The 20,000-nt window shown below is 40.8% G+C and overlaps 1 protein-coding gene across 3 annotated transcripts in view; it reads left to right on the forward strand.

Annotated features, from left to right (window-relative positions):
* The window catches only part of LOC138023578 (uncharacterized), a 35,199-nt gene that overhangs the window by 15,174 nt on the left and 25 nt on the right, over positions 1 to 20,000 (forward strand). For all 3 annotated transcript variants that reach the window (XM_068870584.1, XM_068870585.1, XM_068870586.1), the window contains exons 14-31: positions 1 to 116; positions 452 to 639; positions 3,145 to 4,717; positions 4,833 to 4,970; positions 5,581 to 5,911; positions 6,540 to 7,721; positions 8,492 to 9,738; positions 10,197 to 10,335; positions 10,551 to 10,707; positions 11,097 to 11,274; positions 12,125 to 12,467; positions 12,832 to 12,915; positions 14,209 to 14,344; positions 14,424 to 14,482; positions 14,877 to 15,771; positions 16,914 to 16,980; positions 17,340 to 17,494; positions 19,511 to 20,000. The exon at positions 1 to 116 is cut by the window's left edge and continues 155 nt beyond it; the exon at positions 19,511 to 20,000 is cut by the window's right edge and continues 25 nt beyond it. In XM_068870584.1, coding sequence (XP_068726685.1) covers positions 1 to 116; positions 452 to 639; positions 3,145 to 4,717; positions 4,833 to 4,970; positions 5,581 to 5,911; positions 6,540 to 7,721; positions 8,492 to 9,738; positions 10,197 to 10,335; positions 10,551 to 10,707; positions 11,097 to 11,274; positions 12,125 to 12,467; positions 12,832 to 12,915; positions 14,209 to 14,344; positions 14,424 to 14,482; positions 14,877 to 15,771; positions 16,914 to 16,980; positions 17,340 to 17,494; positions 19,511 to 19,612 — 7,090 coding nt within the window. In that variant the 3' untranslated portion in view covers positions 19,613 to 20,000. The remainder of the gene's footprint in view (positions 117 to 451; positions 640 to 3,144; positions 4,718 to 4,832; positions 4,971 to 5,580; positions 5,912 to 6,539; positions 7,722 to 8,491; positions 9,739 to 10,196; positions 10,336 to 10,550; positions 10,708 to 11,096; positions 11,275 to 12,124; positions 12,468 to 12,831; positions 12,916 to 14,208; positions 14,345 to 14,423; positions 14,483 to 14,876; positions 15,772 to 16,913; positions 16,981 to 17,339; positions 17,495 to 19,510) is intronic.

A 20,000-nucleotide genomic window follows, 5' to 3' on the forward strand; every position in this document is an offset into this window, starting at 1 on the left:
GAGCAAGGTGGACAGAAGCGATTCCGAGTTTCCTGTGCCTGCCTCAGTGGCTGGGTATTCAAAGCAAGGACAAAGCTTCCAAGAAAGCCTTGGAAACATGTCACCCACAAAGAAAGGTACATTTGCTTTAATTTGTTTAGATTGTTTTTTTACAACTAGTCGCAAAAGTAGTTGGGTGAAATTGGAGCCTGTAAGGAGCAGGGTCTTTTCTGTTTTTTGGGGCCACGGGCTACAACTTCAGTTGAAAAAGTTCACATAGTTCAGTCTCTTTTGCTTCGCACCGTGACTGGAAAAAAAAATTGATTCGACCACCTTAAAAACGTATAACCACATTGTACAATAAACGGGATAGCTTGGAGGTTTTCCTTGGCATATATACAGTATGCAATACCGCAGGTTTAACCTGAAGTGCAGTCAATTTTAATGTTTCAAAGCTTTTTTTTACCTGCAGGGAAAAAGAATTTCAGCAGAGGTCAAGAAGAGAAGAGCAACGAAGAATTACCACAATCGATTCTCAGTGTCATGGGTTGTTTTCGCGAATTTTGTGCGATAATTTGGCTTTTGCACATTCGAGATAATATGAGCAAATCGTCCAGGAAATACAGACAGCTTCGGACCCAATCATCAGGCAGTGAGGAGGTGAGCACAAATACATCATTAAAGCATTCTGCTTCGAAGTTGTATTGCCCAACGTTCGATGCTAAGACTTGCCCGATCGGGCAATCAATGGTATTTTGCGGAACGATTTGATTTGCAACGAAGAAAGTGACTAGTAATATGACGTGGTGATCGCAAACACGATAAAGAAAAAACGTCTCTTTGCTGTCATTTATTTTTCTGTTAAAAATATATTGGTACAAACCTCAAAACAGATTGGAAGGGGTAAAGACTTGTTTCCATATCTCAAAGTGCCCATGGACGTGAGGGGCCTGGGGTGGCGGTAAGGGGTGAAGGGTGCAATAGCTGAAACATCGCAAACCTTTACAAAAATGCTAACCTTAAGGCCTAAACAATATGCTTTTAGATAATGTTTAGGTCTAAGGTTAGCATTTTTGTATGGGTTTGGGTTGTTTCAGTTTTGTTGGTCCAGGCCCCTCACGTCCAAGGACACTTTGAAATATAGAAACAAGTCTTTACCATTGGAAGGTGGAACATATTCGGGGTCTTTCTGCATGTACCGGAAAGCATTGTATTTTTGGTCACTTTGGACTAGTCTTTATTTGGAGTTGTTTTGTTTTCTGTCTTTTGTTTCTTTTGTTTTACGTAATCTGTGCTCTGGTACCTGCAGAAGGAACCCATATTCGTAGCCGCCATCTTTCTCAACCTCGTTCCCAGGGAACGAGGTTGCGTCTTTCTTCGCACAAAAAGAATGTTTGTTACAATAAAACCCAGTTTTCGCTCGGCCAAATACGCTTCTATTATCGAACAAGCGCAATTTCAAGCAGCTTTGAAAGGCTTAATTAGAGAACATACTATTCGGGACAAATGGCATTGAAGTCAAAACCAGCCTGATCTCAGAGAGATATTTAAGGAATAACGAATCTCCCTTGATGTCTAATAGAAAAGGAAAATCGCTTAAAGATATGCTTGTCAAAGCAAAACTGTGACGGCTACTAGAACACCATGGACACACAGAAGGAGTCGCGTTGGTCGGTCAAACCCATTTTATACACATTTTACATAAAACTGAAATTTTTATAAGCCTTCTTTGAGCTTTAATGGGCAACAGGTCTTTAGAAGGTGGGCAACCGAAAAAAAGCCACGGGCAACCAAAAAAACAAATCTGGTTGCCCCAAGGGCAAATAGACCTTATTCACGATAGCCGCCATGTCGGATTTGCCTTTATCGTGCAAATTAGCTACACACTTCTGAGGGGGCAAACAACACAAGTTCGAGAGGTTATAACAAACATCTTAGCCACACAGATGACTTGTTTCACGTTCATTGAATGTTTATCACCTAAGGAGTAAAATAGAATGCTTACACAAGTTACTTCGATGTTTTTTTTAGCGAAAATTGAGCAGATAACGAAGTAGAAAGTCAAAATGTCGGAGGCAATCAAAAGATATAAAATTATTGTAAAAGGTACTTAATTCTAAATTCTAAAATGTACTTTTAGCAACGTTAATTCAATATTTCGACGAGCCGATTTTCCGCAATTTGCCTTTATTCCAATGTTTGCCCCCCAGCATAACACATGGCTAATTTGCATGACAATTTGAAAACCAACATGGCGGCTATCGTGATTAAGGGCTATTAGTAAGAAAGTAAGTGTCGAACACTGATTGCCTTCTCAATAAAATTGATTTACCCTGTAGAATAGAACCCATGTTTTTCTAGGAAGATCATTTTTCTTCTTTTTTGTTCCATTGTTAAATATGTGCAGAAGTTCAACTTAAGATGCGAAGTGTCTTCTTACTCTTCTCCTTAACTAACTAACTAACTAACGACTAAGTGTCCATATAACTCTATTTCTATTAAACTTCAGCAATTTGGATAACCCAAACTAACAAAGAACACAACCGCTGGCTTTAACAGAAATGCGTTGTTGACTGTTGGACTTAACAGGACACTTCTTAACGTATTTCATAACTGAGTGTGTATGTAGTTGTATTTCTGGACGAAGTTGTGCAAGTTCACGCGTACATTCGAGGTTATAACCTCATCCTATAAATCTCTTTCACAAACAAGCCGACCGGTGGGTCGGGACGAGCGAACTTGCGGCGAGGGCAAGAAAAAGTCGAGCGAAGACTCGGGTAGTGCCCTGTCCTCGCTCTACTTGTTCTCACCCTCGCCACAATTTCGCTCGTCCCAACCCACCGAGAGCCGATTAACGCTAATCCCAGATTAAAAATTAACCAAGGAGTTTATTTCTTTACTCCCAAATGCTGTTCAACGCTGATACTTGGCAAAACTTTACATTAGAAGAAGTCAATTTTGTGAAAAACCAAATAAGCAAAATAAACTTTCACCAAAAAGTTGAAAACATGAAACAAAAGTTTACGCTAATCCTGGGTTAAGTTGATCGGCTTCGAACAACCGGCCCTAGGTTTGCTTGTGAACAACTTTAACTCGGTTGTGTTTTAACGACTTCTTTTTTAGCTTCACCTTCTTTCAAGATCTATCTCTTTTATGTTCCACCAGGAGACCACTGTAGTCCAGTCAGTCTGTTGGGAAACTCTGATGTGGACGACGCGAGTCGTTCCGTTTAGCTCATTGCTTGCTGCAGAAGACAAAATCAATGATACGTTACTCACATTACTCTCCGAGTTACCGCCAACAGTTGCCACAGCACAACTGACAGCGCAGTTCTTTAACGACCCTGAGGTCGTCCAAACAACAAGTGGGAGAGCGAAATTTAAACGGCTCATGGCGTTGTTTCGAGGCGCCTGTGCGTCGGATGGGGCAGATGGAGAGGAGCCTTTGTCTGTGATTTACTGCAAGAAATGCATAGATTGGGCAGAAGAGCTGAGTGAAAGGGAAGAACTCTTTGGCAGAGTTTGTGATCAGTTTGTCCTTGTTGATCGTGGAGACGACACTGTTTATTTCAATGGAAGCGCAGGGCGACCCTTTCCAAGACAAGATCAGCTTATAGCCGTTGGAACAGCTTTGTTTGAAACTCAATCATCTTATTTTGAGTTCTTGGACACGTTTTTCATGATTACTGTCTCCAGAACTCTTCTTTCGCAGCAAAATAAAGCTTCTTTTCCTGTTCCTCTTCTTTCGTATTACAGCAAACATCTTCTTTCTTCAGATACAAAGTCAATAACCGTATTACGCCGCAAAGCCCATCGTGACAATCCCTCCCAGCTTGTCAGCAGGGCTTCTAGCTTGTTTAGGACTCAGAGCTTTACAGATCTCCGTTCAAAGCCAGTTATCCCAGCTCCAAACCTTAGAGATGGAGGTGAAATCAAACGAAGCAGTAGTATGAATGATCTGACAAAGCTGGATTCACTTCCTGGGATTAAAACCCTTGGCAGTTTTATTCTCGATTTGCTTCCAAGTTTAACGTGGCTTAGTAAATGGGCTTTGCAAGGGTCATCTTTACCTTTCATCAACTTCGATATCAGTTCTCGCGGCTCAAAGAAGTCTCTGCCAGTCATGCGGGTACATGTTCCGCTTCCTCTTCTCGTGAACGGTTTGTGGCTTCTTCAGAATGTCTATTGGCCATGGGTTTCGAATGCAGAGGTCGTTGTGGATATAAAGGTCATCAGGCCTTCGTCTCCAAGGCAGAAGCTTCCTGCTACTGAAAAACAACACTCTGCTCCCGTTTTACAGGTTGATACAACACCGCCTGAAGGTGGTCGGCTGCGCAAAGTCCTTAGCGACTCCAATATTAGGAAAAGTGAACGCACTTCCTTGAAGCGAGACAGCATATCCAGCGAAATATTCAAAAACGAGGTTGATAATTTGTCTGCTCTCGATATAATTGAAAAGATCCAGGCAGATTCCAGGAGCTCATCGTATAATACAACACAATCAAAGAGGAATCTCTCAATGCAAGAGCCCATCCAGTTAACAAGACCAATTCCTAAAGATCTGAGAACCATAAAGCAGATTGAGCGTATTCCCAAATCCAGCAGTGAACCCAACATCCCAAGCATTGTTGTGCACAGTCCCACCACAGACGAAGAGAAAGACTTACTTGGAGCATTGAAGAAACGTCATACACTGCGAGGAAATGGGAAAAATTCAAAAACGTACTATTCTGATCCAGGTAAAAAGAAAATAATCTTGATCACTTATTGCTGATAAGCTCAAGTGATAATCCGTACGTAATTAAAAGCAAATAATAATGTATTATGAAATAAGTCGTTTATCTTTTGTTTTAGAATTAGTGACGCCTTTGAAACCAGTCGTGACATCGACTCCAACAAAAATCAGACATCCGAAGAAAACAAAACGAAGGGGACATGAAGTGGCAGCTTTGTCAGATGAGGAGGAAACAAGTGTAACAAGCGCATCAGAAGGTGGCTTAATGCGTAATTGGGCGCGGTTGGTTTTCATTCGCTTGCGAAAAATTTGCCTTCACAGCAATCAAAGAAAAACAGAATCACTATATCAGACTCGCAACGCCAATTCTGAAATGTTTCACTGAAACCCTAAAAGGCCTTTACTTACCAAAGTTATAACCGGTGATTTGCGTACACTTTTGCCAATTCCTAGTCTGAGTTTAATGGCCACGTTCCTCTGTTTTCGCCCCGGTTAGCTAATTGACTGCCTGGCCTTCGCCCCAATGATTATTCTAGGTAAGCAGTACTAAGATTCTATCGTCTTTTTATTTCACTATGTCGTAATAGTTTTTCAGTATAACTACAAGTAACGTTTTTGTCTCCATACCATTCTTCTGTATCTCATGAGATGAGCGCGGAGTTGATGGGGAAAGTTTTTCAGAGACCTTGCGTCACTTCCTAGACCCCCTAAGACCAACATAGTCTTAAAATTCTAGCTAAAAAGTGCCGCTAGGGAAGGGTTAGAGTTAGATTCGACGGTAAGAGTTGGATTTTTTCACAGAAGATTATTTCCTTATTACTTACTTAAGAAATTCCTTATTCACTTTGTCATTAATTTTTGGTTTAGTTGGTTTCTCCGTGACGGCAAAGGAATATTCAACGGTACCTCCTGATCAGTTCGCAAACAGATCACAGACACCAAAAAAGACACGCCCACAATCAACAATAAGGACAGCTGCATCACACCAAGGAAAACGGAAAAGGAAACCTACAATCGAGGGGAATGCTGCTCCTGTTAAGGAAGAAGATGACGTTCATGAAGTCAAAGACAGTATTGACGAGATCGTCCACTCGGGCTCTAGACAGAGGAATGCGGTGGAGGCGGCTGAGTGTAGTCAGTCTTCAGCTGCTGAGGCAGTTGTGTCACAGAGACAAATGGAATTACTTCTTGTTGTTCGGTAAAATTGTGTTTTTCGACAACTTATCTTTAACCTTAAGCTTATAAGTTACCATGGCGATTAACGTCGATAAGCACCAGTCCTTGCGTCAACCAGCACTAATAAAGAACTTATCACTTTGTCTTTAACGAACAGTTGCTCCGAGGTCCCACCATTCTTACCTAATCCTTCTAAAAAAAACTCATGTAATGTTTTTATGTATTCATCAGTTGAAGATATATTTATGGTGTACCATGCATTCGCTGTTGAAAATGTTGAAAACATTTTGGAACACCATATGCTCCCAACCCAAACCCCCTTCAAAAGCGAGAACACATTTCGAGGAGAGATTCTTAGACATCTGTTTTGTTTTTATAGCTTTTGATTGACAACTGAACCGTTAGATAATGAAGTGAACATTGGACTTTGACCTTTCCTTTTTAGTAGTTGATACGAGTAGTTTTGTTACCTTTTCATTATTATCGCGAGTAGTTGATGTGTGTAATTAAGACGAATTGAAATGCACCATCTCATACGATTTGTGAATGTTTACGACATGGACCCTATTTGAAACAGTTTTACTTTTATGTAGGTAGGCAAACTTGTAAAGAAGGAAAGTTTATCGCTACGAATCACCTTGTTATTGCAGGCCAGGGGAAGGTCTCAAGCCATCTACATTGCAGTCGGGTATCCCTCTTCTCCGCATACCAACAGTAGTGGACAGTAGTCAGAGTTCTGAATTAACATCACAAAGAGGGAAAACCCAAAAAGCAGAAACTGCATCACAGACCGATCGACAAACACTGGCATCATCCGCCTCTCAAACACCACAGCACTCTTTAATATGTTCGGACAATCACGTGACCCGTTATCCTAATCATCATGGATTGACGTCACCTGTTTCGCAGACCATGCCGCATTCTGGAAATACTTTTAACCAAGGTCACGTGAGCCATGATCAAGATCAGCAGCAGTTGATGTCGCACGCCTCGGAGGCAGTGGCAGTGAAGCACTATGGAATAACTTCACATCAAAGTCACGCGAGCCATCCACCAACTCACTCTGTTTACAGTCAAACGGATCCAAATGAAGAAATTAAACCAAAGAAAACATTCTTTCCATTTCTGTTGCATGGACAACAACCTACAGATAAGCTCATTGATGCTGCAAATGATTCACAGAAGCCACCAACCTTTGAGCGCAACAATGAACAATTTACAACTGCAACCCGACCATTACCGTTACTTCAGATTCCATTAGCAGACCCAGCGGCCAAACTTGATTTGAGCAAAATGAGGCTCCTTGAAATTCCTAAGCGGAGCGGCGACTCAACCTTGTTTCAAATCCCGAAATCAAAAACGACCATATCGCAACCAACAGTTCCTGATTTAAGCAAAATTAAATTTTTAGAAATTAGACCAAAAACAGAAACGCGACCTCGCGACACTGAAACTGATGTCTCTGGTAGATCTCCCATTTCATCCAAGGACTGGCCTCTACTGCGCATGGCAGCAAGTCGGGACCGTTTAGATGGAGTTGACTTCGGTAAGGAAAAGTTAAATGTACGCCCGCCTTTGGTCCGTGAAGCATGGCCGTTGTTAGAGAGTCCTAAAAAGGAGGCTGGTGCCAAACTGATTCCTCTAGACAGGATACTGGCCTTTGAAAAGGGGATCAGAGACAAGCTACCGCCATTCACTGAAGCAATCTCACTGTACCCGCTAGAAAAAGAGAATATCCGACCTACAGAGGAAAACGAGTCAATTCAAAGAAAGTCATGCTCTGATCATGATAGTATTGCTGAGCCCCAAAACAAGAGGAATGCGCCCTCGAGGTAAGTGCACTCTTGGCCGCTGGGAAAAATAGCTGTTTGCTATTGTGCACATTTGTGCTTTACTCTGCTGCACAAGGTGAAATTTTTCAACATCACGAAGTGACCAGGTAAGTCGAAGCTATCATTAAAGTGCACCTAAACCCAAATATGTTTTGTCTACAATATTGATCTATCCACGGAAAGCAAACATGTTTGACGATTCTTTCCTCAAAGTTTCGCTTTTTGTCTGCTGGGCAAGAAGCGCAGAGTTATCAAAACTAGCAGTAATTTGGACCCACGACCGTGATGTGAGAGGCATGGGTCTATTCTTGATTTTACGTCACAAACTGCTTTGCAATGCAAAATGTTTTTGAAAACAGGAATGCAAAGCAGTTTGTGACGTAATATTGAGAGTAGACCCATGCCTCTCACATCACGGTCGTGGGTCCAAATTACTGCTAGTTTTAATAACTTTGCGCTTCTTGCCCGGCAAATAAAAAGCGAGATTCTGGGTATCAATGCTTACATATGTTTGCTTTGGATGGGGAGATTTATATTAAAAGAAAATATTTGGGTTTAGGTGCACTTTAAGTCTACCTATTTCCAGCGTTATTAGAGATGTTTTAGGTTAGGGTTTTCTCTACTTTTGGGGTGGATGGATTGACAAAAATTAATCGTGGCGAAGTGTAAGGAACACCTTGTGGCACATATTATAAGCTGCTTGGATCTGATTCCGTGTAATTCTGAAATACTTCACCACAATGAAAGTAAATCGTTATCTGTTTTTTTAGACAAAGACGAAGACAGGCTTTGGAAAAGCGAACAACGTCTCCCTTATACAAGAACAAAAGGCAGAGGGGCGCATTTCGTGTGAAATCCCCACAGAAAGTAATGAAAGTGCAACCAGCCAAGAAAGCGAGGAAAGACGACAAACGTTTGCTACGGAGTGAGCCAGTAACCAAAAAAATGAAACCAGCTGAGCCACAAAAGAGAGAAGTTCATTCGAAAAAGGAAGTGAAGAGTAGTGTAAGTTTGAGCGAGAGCGAATTAGATTTATCAGAAATAACTGATGACGTGTTAAAAGTTTCGGAGGAAGAGGAGTACTTTCGTATCGAGCCAAGTCCAGAACCGATTGCGTTACAAGGAGATGACCACAGGGATCTCAGAAAAGACGGCGAAGCAAGCGACCACAGGACCACCAGTGTTAACGGAGAACGGAAGGCCACCAGTAATGTATTTGAGGATATACTGCCGGGTCCTCCTTCCATGAGACACATAAAGGCAAGAATTGGGCAAAAATTACATGAAGTAGAAGAGGAGATGGCAGCGTATAGAAGTGGGTACAATACCCTTGACAAGAAGCAGACAGTAAATAATGATAGAAGTAAAGAAGGAACTATGCGCCGAGAGCAAAATTCAGTCGGAGTGCAAGTTGATGTGGAAAAGAAAGACTCCAAATTCAAATCAACTGGAGTATCTTCTCCAGTGAACCATGATTTTTTGGAACAAGTAAATACGTTTCAAGTCTGTTCCAGCTCTCAGACAGACCACCCTACGGCCCGGTCGCCTCCGATGAGAAGAGAACGTGTTTTAATTACTTCTGGTGTTCAAACGGACAGAATCCTTCCAGATTCTCATCGTGTGATGTCTCATGCACCTGCGTTACCGCCGGACATCTTTCTAAACTTGCAAATGCCCCGGCCAGAAGAGGACCAAACCCTACCTACTGATTCTGGGTTTGAACACCGCGTATCTCCTCCTTTCCTGGGAAGGCAGAGTGAAGCTGATGTTGGTGTAGCCCCTCATTCACACATTGATGATGTTGACGAGGCGCCTTTTAGCAGTGTTCCTGTAGGTACCGGTAGCAGGCAGTTTTTGAGTGTTGCTGATATTGATCGTGAGCAGTGGTTAGAAGTGAAAAGTACACCTTTGACTGCGTCAGAAAACAATACATCGACTGAGAAGGTGGATGAGGAAAGAAAGCAAAGGGAAAGAAGGCACAACGTTGATGAAGATGAAGACATTACATCGAGAAAAGGTAACAGCAGACACCATTTTTTTTTGTCAATTTTTGTAGTACCACCTTTGTGCTGGTCAGCGGAGTAACTGTCATTTCCCGAGTGCTTTGGTTTTCCCATTAGTGTGCGCTGTGATTAGCGGACCTTAGCGTCGGCTGTATGTATTTGCTATGCGTTGTCATTGGCTGATTTGAATGTCTTAGTCAGCTCTCATTGGCCCACTTCGGTTTCTGCTCTACAGTTACCTCTATAAAAACCCGCTTTTGTTTTCTCGGTTTTCACATGACGTCACGGCAGCCCTGTCGGTGTACCGACCCAATCCTCCAGGAATTGAACTCTATAATAATTATGCAAGCGTGTTTTTTTTGTTTTTGTTTTCGTTGAAAAACATGTTGTTGATTACGTGAGTAAAAACCAACAATAGAAGGAAAGTATTTACATCTGTGTAATCGCAGTTTACCTTTTTTGTATTCTCTAGTGCGGTCAAAAAGCCCCGAAGTTGATTCTGATGAGGAAAAGAGGCGGAGGAGCAAACAAGAAATGGAGAGGCAGCCTTTTGACGGCGCTGACAGAGTAACCATGGAAATGATGGACTCTACAGATGTTCCAAATCAAAGGTAACGTCAGTCTACTATTCTATCTTAAGTTCCTTTAGCTATTCTGACTAAGTGATTCCTGTAATGGTTCTGTCACATCAGTTCATCTCTTATACTTTCAATCCATCGTGTAATATATATTTATGCACTTTTCTAATCTTATCAATCAAATCATCAGCCTTTAAGTAAAAATGTCAAAACAAAAACTTATTGCTATCTTTTTGTGTATCTGACAGGATTCCTTCCAATCTCTTCGTGAGCACTTCCCGGTCCAGTGCACGAGCTGTAGCCACACATGCTTTGAACGAAAGGATGAAGGAAATGAATGAAAGGATTGAAGCCATGGATCAAATCTCACAGAACATAGACAGAGAATTCAAAAGTTCGAGAGTGGTGAGCTTCTTGCTTTGATTCATTGATGAGTCGTTCACCATTTTTGAACAACTTCATGGCAACAGGAGCCCTTTTCTTTTCATCCAGACTTTCTCTTGTTTCGCCTTTTTCCAATCCATTCTCGTTTTTTTTCTGTTGCAAATCAGTTTCCAAGGAGAGCGTAAAACAGGCCTCTCCTTATTCCTTTTTTTTTAAAGGCAAGATGAAAAGTGGTGAAGTTTGTTTTCATTAAACTGTTTTTAAGTTCAATTAACTTTACAACATTATGAACTGACTCAAAACCAAAGAAGGAAGAATAAGCATATATGTTGGCGCTCGGCCAACAGTGGTTTTGAACACCTTATTGTTTCTCTCCAAAAGTACTGAAAACGTATTGATGTTCTTTGCAGCTTCTTTCTGCTATTCAAAGTATTGACGAGGTACTTAATCCATCCTCCAATGAAGTAAAGACCTCCAGAGGCTCCGAGAAGTCGCACAGCGGTAAATCCCGGAAATGGGCAAGTGCAGCACCATGGAGAAGGGAGCTCAAGGTGACGCAGGGGCTGGAAAGGCCGACAAAAACCGAAGGTATATCACTGATTTTTTTAAATCGCAGTTTCCCTTAGAGTGAGGGTAGATGAACACGGCCTTGTACAGGGGGTTGGCGTTGATACTTCGAGTAATGATAGTGAACTCAACCAATGAGGACAAAAGACCACACTTGAAAGGCTTTTTAAATGTAGTAGTGACGTCATCACGTCAAAGCACTGGCAGAAAGAGAAGATGAACTTTCGATTGTTGTTTTTGTTGGCCGGGATTTCAAAGGTTCTTTTTTGGACAGTAATTTATGGCCAAAAGCTGAATACACTGGCTAGTCAGCAATGTTGCGACACTCAGTGCATATAATAAACAATCGAAATTAGTGAACAGCAGGTGTAGTGCAGTTGGTTAGTGCGCGGCTTTCGGAGCAAGAAGTCCCCAGTTCGATCCTCGGTGACTTTAACGTCTGTTTCGACTTTCCTCTGATTCGTGTAGCTATAGCTTTAAATTCCCGTAAAACGGAGCACTGACAGAGAAGGGGGAGTAAAAGGTGCACCGTCTGCTTCCATTTATACCCGCCTTGTAGCTGAAGGAACTACTGACGTTAAATAAAGCAACTTTACCTTTCTTTACCTTTTTTTAAAAAAGTAAAAATTAAAATTTTCGCCCGTTGTCAAGTGCTTAGCATTACCTCTTCTGTGAAAGCTGTGCAATTTACATTTCTGTAATGTATGCGGTATTCTAAAATGTTTACTTTTAGAATGATGAAGGATACATATTTTTCAGTACGTCATCGTTCCAATCACCACTGTGACGTTCGTTCGCGCGCATTGAATCAAGATGCTGATCGACATATATTGACAAGTTACCTTTTTTGTATCTTTCTTGCCTTTGCCAGGAGTGGAAGACAGCGTTGATGTTGCTCAGCACACTACCGAAAAAGAAGTGAAAGTTGAAGGAGACTCGGACAAACGCGATAAGAACAGCGAAGAAGATTTGAAGCAGAAAGACGAAGATGAAAGTAATGAAGACAATAATTGGAGCTCCAGTCAGCAACTAGTAGAGGACGAAAGCGGGAGCATTGATCATCAAAGTTACCTACCTGGTGTCGATAGCGAGAAAGAACCCGACAGTAGGGAAAAAGTTGAAATCAAGGATAAAGATGATTCACTAAAAAGCGAAACAAAAACACCAGTTCATATGGAAGATACACCCAGATCCACTAAAGATCGCACAGAAAGGTGCAATGAAATTTTCTTCAAAAATTCTTTCTGTAAACCCGAATTACATGTAGATCTCATCTTCTATTGTCCATGTTCACGTTTCCCATAGTACACTTTGTTTGCCCCCCAAATCAAATTTTGCATAAACCATTGTTTTCAAATGCTCTTTGGACACTGAATAATCCCAAAGGCATTTGAAAACAATGGTTTATGCAAAATTTTGGGAAAAAACAAAGTGTGTTATGGAGAATGTGAAAATAGAGAATTGCAAGAAAAACTCCCGTTGTTGTTGTTGTTGTTGTTATTGTTGTTGTTGTTTGGTTAATTAGTTGGATTTTATTGTAAGTGACTAAACTTTGTCGTTGTTTTCGTATTCTTTCAGAGATGAGAAAGCCTTCGATCCCGTGGAGTCTATTTCATTACCAAAAGGCAAACTGCGAAAGATGCTAAATGAGAAAGGAACTCGGTAGGTAGATGATATATGCCAAGCATTCCGCCTCTAATAGGAGGTTTTCACGTGACGTCATCGCCGCCATGTTGGTGGACGAAAACAAAAGATCTCTCATCAATTTCTTTTGTTTTTCCACCAGAAGTCGTACATTTTTTCATTGTTATTGGTGACCCCAGAGGTTGGTTGAAAACGTCCTATATTGAGACAGATCACTTTGATACTTGTATGACTCTGCTCTCTTATTTAGAAAACCATTTTTAAGAAGATGAATATACAGGGGGCAAAAAAATTCCAACGCAAATGTTGACATTTAATGGGGGATAGTGGTGGGGAGAACAGGGCCCGGTTCCTCGAAAGCCGATTAACTTAATCCAGGATTAGCGTAAACTTTTGTTTCATGTTTTCAACTTTTCGGTGAAACTTTGTTTTCCTTCTTTTTGTTTTTCAAGATTGACTTGTCCTAATGTAAAGTTTGGTCGAATATCAGCGTTGACCAGCATTTGGGAATAGAGAAATAAACTCCTTGGTTAAGTTTAAATCGGGGATTAGCGTTAATCGGCTTTTGAACACCCGGGCCCAGGGGAATACATAGCAACGATGAAATGAATCATATATTGAACTACGGATATGAAATCAAGTGAAGCTATGACCCTCGCAGTTATGAACGCGATTTTAGCAATTGCGCGGAGAAGCCTGAAAATTTCAGGACCCTCACCCCGTTGAAGTCCTGACTTTGTGAGACTTCTCCACGCAATTTCTAAAATAGGCAACTTTCACGATAGCGCCATTTGACTACAACTACCAGAATTCACTTTGTCTTTCTTATTTGTATTCCCAGCGGGGTAAAAATAACGATAGCTCTTACTAGCATGAGACAAGCAAGACCTGAAGGATTCTGGGACTTGTAGTCAAATGGCGTCATCATGCAAATGTTCTATTGCGTTCATAACTGAGCGGATGATAGCTTCGCATGAGAATGGAAGCGGAGTCAACGAGCTTAACCCACTTTGACATCGACGCACCGCCACCAACCTGGCCCGGGTTGCTCGAAGCATGGTTAGCGCTAACCAGGGTTAAATACCATGGAAACCTATAGGTTTTGATACCTCTTAACAAACGGTTAACACTAACCAGGCTTTGAGCAACCGGCCCCTGGTTGTTACATTTTTTTCTTATTCTTCTTAAGCTGTCCCCAGTTTGGAAAAGTATCCGTTGCTTGTCTAGTCAGCGCGTATGTTGTAAATGTTGTCGTTGCGTGGAATCTTCACGAGTGTAATTTGCCAATTTGAGTGTACCTGTCCTTCACAGGGACACTAGTCCTGAAGCTAGACAACAACTGAAAGAGTGGATGAACAAAAAACGCGTGGAGAGGAAAGCAGAATGGAGAAACCAACAGGATGAGCGACTTGCACAAGAACACAAACCTTTTATGTCTCCCACGCAGGTACTCTTTTTTCTCCAAATCTAATCAGTAAAAACTTCTACATATGTTTTACAAAAAGAGTCTATATATTTTATTCTAGGGCTCAACCAGTTTTAAAAAGATGAAGTTAATAGAAAAAGACAGAGATATGAAGCGCAGGTATGACCGAAGGAAATAAATTAAAATCTTTCTATTTATTTATTTATTTATTTATTTATTTATTTTAATTGTTTGCGACAGAAAAAAAATTAAATTTAAATATAGACAAACAAAGAAGAGAAGATAGGAAAAGAAATTAAGAGGAGGCCTAAAAGAAACTAATAAGCTTATATAAATTAGGCCTCGACCTCCCCAAATAAAACATCTAGTGTTCGTTGAACCTACAATTTGACGACGGAGATTACAATCAAGTAGCTTTCCGATGAATATTACAAAATATCTACGAGTTAAAAACAATATTTGGGTTGCGCCTGTTGTTAAGTCGATTTTTTAAGGTATTCACTTTGACAAAAGCTTAGTTCGTCTTCACTGATGCCTTTTAACTACTGAACAGGAAAACGGAAGATAAACACAAGCAAAAGAGAATGGAATCAGCATCCAATCTTCTCTGCGAAATGCTGGCTGAGCCGATTCCAAAACCGAAGAATCCTCGGCCCAATATGCGCTATGGAACAGGTGTTCAATCGCGCAATGAAAACCTTGTTTCCGAACAAAAGAAGAAAATAGCGAAAAAACGTAAAAAGTTACCTAAAGGTCCACAAAAGGGTTACCTAAAACCTGGTGGCCTAGTTGTCCTGGATGATGAAACAGCTCTGCAAGATTCTTATGCTTCAACAAGCTATGAAATCTCTATCACTGGTGGAACAAAACCTGCGGGCTCGTTGTTTTCCGAAGACATTCCGGGGAGATTCCGAATACAAACGACTCCTCGGTATGATAACGTAGTTTACAGTAGCCCAGTTTCATTTGGCGAACAAGGTTTGGATGGATCAGGAGGGGACGAGCATAACCAAACGTTTGACAAGTTAACTAAGAAGGATGAGATACCAGAGGATGATTATTGGCGTTCCAATTCCCCGACTGGTGCCGAGTTTGTCACGGCGCAAACATATCAAAATTTCGCTAAAACCCGGACTAAGCGAATCAAAGAGAGAGAGGCTACCTTGCGTAAAACTCCCCCTGGAGTTCGAAAAGGGTATAAATTGTCCCTACAGCCGAAAGGCGTGTCGGCAGTGGGGCGATCTTACTCAAGAACACAACCGACTGACTCTCCCTTCCTTGGAAGTCATACTTTGTTGGAGATAGAACGGCTTCTGGAAGAGGAGGATGATGACGATGCATTTTCTTTGGATCAGGAAAAGTTTGAAGGAATTGAAAGCTTGTTAAAGGGAGATGACGAATTACGAGACTTGTTATCAGATGTGGACTGGCACCGCAGTATCAAGAAGGTGAGCCTGCAGTCCTTGGCAGCTTTCACACTTGAAAAATAATGTAGCTAATCATTTCACCGGGGATGAATTTATTTTTAAAAGGATTACACAGTATACCGTCACACTTGCGATGTGTAATACATTTTTTTTATGAGTTGACTAGTCAAATGTACTTCACTCGCTGTGTTAAGAGACGAACCATTCAATTTTTCTGGGAATGGGGAAAGTAATTACCAAAAAAATGATTATCCAAGGAAACTGGGATTGCAAAATCGTGCAAAAGAAAGCACAGGGAAAATGGGCCGTGTTGGTAAAAATATTGGAACTGCACATGCTTTTAAGAAGAAGAAATCGCTCAACCTTCACCCTCTCCTTTACTCTTTTTGTCTCACATTATATTGTCACGTCACGTGTCACGCGTTACCTATTACAGAATGCGTGTGCTGGCTTTGTCACAAGAAAATTTGCAGATCTCGAGGATATTATTAAGTTAAACTGGTTACGAGTTAAAGAAAACGTTGAATTCAACATTCTCAAACTCGCTCATAAATCATTATACGACAAAAATAGCTTTCCTGAGTATATGAAAGTATCTGAGTCTGCATCAAGTAACTGCTTATAATTTAAGATCATCAACAGCACCTGTATTCTCCATTCCTAAAGAATCAGGAACCATCCAGCACTCGGCGGCAACGCTGTTCAATAGACTCCCGAATGTAATAAGAAACATTTCAGATCATAATGTTTTTTGCCGCAGTGCTAAGAAACACTTGTTTGCTAGGTATCAGTTTTGAATTCACATAATCATTATTGTATATTTTAATATTTATTGATAAGCTACATTTGTTAATTTATTATGGTTATTATACTTTTAATCATTTTATAGGTTTATTAGTTTAGTATTTTTACAGAAAAAGAGCCTCTTTATTGGTGGAATCTGTAATAAACCATTATCTATCTTATCTATTACACATGTATTTCCTTGTGATGTGTCATGAAATGTGGAAGAGTAATGGCAGCCCACAAAGGAGCCCAATGGCAAACCAAAACCCAATCTCCTTTGCTCTTTCTGAATAAAAATGAAGGGAGCAGTTGACTTTAAAAAAACTATTTTATGTGTAGTGTAATCTATTTTGTTATTTTGTGTCCGTCAAACTCAGAAAGCTGATTCCAAGACACTAACAAGTCAACACCAAAGTCTGCGGCATGGAGGGGAACGAGCAAGAGGTAATTTTTCACTCTCTTCATTTCTCTCCGACCTCTTGTTATGGCGATAGTATCCTTAAAAGACGTTCTAATGGACTCTGTCATATATTGGGTTTGGTTATTGAGAATTTGTTATTACTTTTGTGTGCAAAATTGCACCCTCATCGATTATGATTAGGAACACATCTTTAGTAATTTATAATGCCCCAACTAAAAAGCTTATCTGGAGGGGAGAAACTCGTTGGCTTGTTTCATCTGGAAACAGCTTTTCTCCTGACACGGCATTAATCGTTGTCTTAGGTCATATTTTACAACACGTTCAGAATAGAGGCAGATGCTATGAAACTTTTTAGTTAAACTCCGGCCTTGTTTGTTCTTAGATGAATGGTCGTCCAAAGTGAGCGGTTACCGACGGACTCGTAACGCTGAACCTGCGATACCTTCAAGCAGCGGCTTATCACGTTTTGATGTTGAGCTCAGTCCATGGAATACCGCGCAGAGTTTGCGAACATCTGATGATGTTGCTCAGCTCTTGGTGAGTTGTGGGATAGCCCACGATGGTTATGCAAATTTAGAACTCACCCAAATTCACAATGCCTCTGACACGTAGAGGATATTACATTGTGGCAAGAAGATATGAATATTATGTTTGAGTAGCAAGAACAATATCGCGAACGAGTAAGGTATTGTTGTTGCCACGACATAAAATTCATATTTTTGAGTTAACGTGTAATTTTCTTTTTATTGTAGGGGCAATAAATATACATTGTAGAGATTTTAAAGCACGCTTTAATACAAATACTGGGAGTTAATACAAACGAAAAAATGCGGGAATCGTGACGTCATTTCTCAATACGATCACTCGTGTTACATACGAAAAATACCCACTCGGTTTCTGGATTTTGTGGTCACATTGATTCTACGAGCGTTTTGTTTGTTCCGGTAAAACACTTCCGTCCATATAATAATGACCGGACTGAAAAATCTCAGGAAAGTGACGCTAAGTAGCTTTCGTTTGAATGGTCACAGTTAAATATTTCACCAACAGCGCTCTAAAGTACTGCACAGTAGCTCTCATGGCAACTTTCACGCCTCGGATTTTATCCACAATCTTATATTTTAGAATCATTTCATGATTTAGGTGGCTCAAACCAGTTTCAACACTCTTAAGAGACCTTGTTATTCGAAGGATTGATATTGCAACACTTTATTATGTAACAGCGATGTTCTGGTGCCATGTAGAACATCAATTATTCCTGAACAAGATGCAGCCATTTTTGTGACGTAACAAGTCACCATAGCAACAGGAAAGCCTTGCAAAAACACCATATATTTTGGCTTTAGTTGCCCTTATCTGAAAAACGAACTGGGTGACCCCAATTTGTTATTCCACAAAAGTGATTAGCAGGCCAAGATGAAACTCTCTGCAAAGTTTAAAACAATTCTGTGGAGCGGATTCAGAGCTACCTGAAATTTTCAATTATTTAAGGTGGCTCTGAATCGGATCCACAGCATTTTTTTAAACTTTGCAGAAAGTTTCATTCCGGCATGATGATTACATTTCAGAAATCAAAATGGGGGTCACCGAGTTCGTTTTTGAGATATGAGCAGCTAAAGCCAAAATATGGGGTGTTTTTGCCGGGATTTCCTGTTGCCATGGTAACTGCCTACGTCACAAAAACAACTGAATCTTTTTCGGCAATAATTTATGTTTGATATGGTATCATAACATTGTTGTTAAGTGATAAAGTGTTGTAGCCTCAATCCTTCTAATAAGAATGTTTCTTTCAGGTGTTAAAACTGGTTTGAACCACCTTAACAAATAGTACTTCTGCTTATATTGTGTTGGTTGTCAGTAGGGTCCCCTTTTAGGGACTCAAATTTACTCATCGAGTGCTTCTTACTTAAACGAAGTCCTAGGGATGAGCTAGTTCAGGACCTCAAGCTTAAGAGCGAACAACTCCCATACCAAGCCTATGTCACGGCAATTTTACAAACCGATCTATTTGTAGACTGCCTTTTCCTCAAAAAAACAAAGGCAGTTTCCGGTTTGCTGACGCTATGACGTCAGGTTACTTACTTGTGTTTAGTCATCGGGCTCCTGTGAGTGTCTCATTCGCGGGAAATTCAAATTAAAAATAAATCGGTCTTTGAAAACGCTGTGACAGGAATATATGGCTGCTGTTCGCTCTTAGTCATAGGCTTCTGGCTTCTTGAAGAAGAAAAATGCTCATTGCCTTTCTTCTTGCCTTCCCGAAAATGTTTTCGGCAATAAACGCGCTTTGGATCCCAGGCCCTGGTTGCTCGAAGCACGGTTAGCGCTAACCAGCATTAAATATCATGGAAACCGATAGGTTTTGATACCTCTTAACCAACGGATAGGTTAGGCTTCGAGCAACCGGCCCCAGGACTATTAAAATGAAGATGACCAAAAACCCCTTTTTACAGCTAGTGCTAAAGTTTTGGCACTAACAGAAAGGAATCGATCGAGCCCCACTCGGAATAGCTCGGTGAGAGTTTTCACTTAGATTTAGCTGTTTGTTATTTTTAGGCTGACGTTGACGAGGCTGTGGGAAACATGTCTCAGAGTACTGGTAGCCCCAGAAGTAACATCGACTGGGATGAAGTGGAAAAAATCATGGGGGAGACTTGATTACATATGGTGTAGCGATATCCAAGGGATCTGCTAAATGACCTTTCAAAATGAGAGGGACTGGTGGGAAGCGTAAGAACCGTGAGAAGTATGGTACTTAACGTAAGGACAATGCAGCCTTGGGAGTCTCTCGACTCAGGGATAAGAGGTTGACATCCAGAATACCGTAACACGGCTGACAGCGTCTCTATAGGAATAACTCCTCTGATGCTCCTATTTAAATAGTCATAGTTAGGATTTAATCTGTCTGCGGTCTCAAGAATTAGAAACATCTTGAAGTTAAACAAACAGGCTGTTAAGCAGGCAGATAGGCATCTATTTATATGCTAGAACGGATTTGTAATCAGCTTGAAGAACTGTGAATATTCAAACTTTTTAAGACATTCTT

The sequence above is a fragment of the Montipora capricornis genome, chromosome 11, assembly GCF_036669925.1.
Source record: "Montipora capricornis isolate CH-2021 chromosome 11, ASM3666992v2, whole genome shotgun sequence".
NCBI classification, from domain to species: Eukaryota; Metazoa; Cnidaria; class Anthozoa; order Scleractinia; family Acroporidae; genus Montipora; species Montipora capricornis.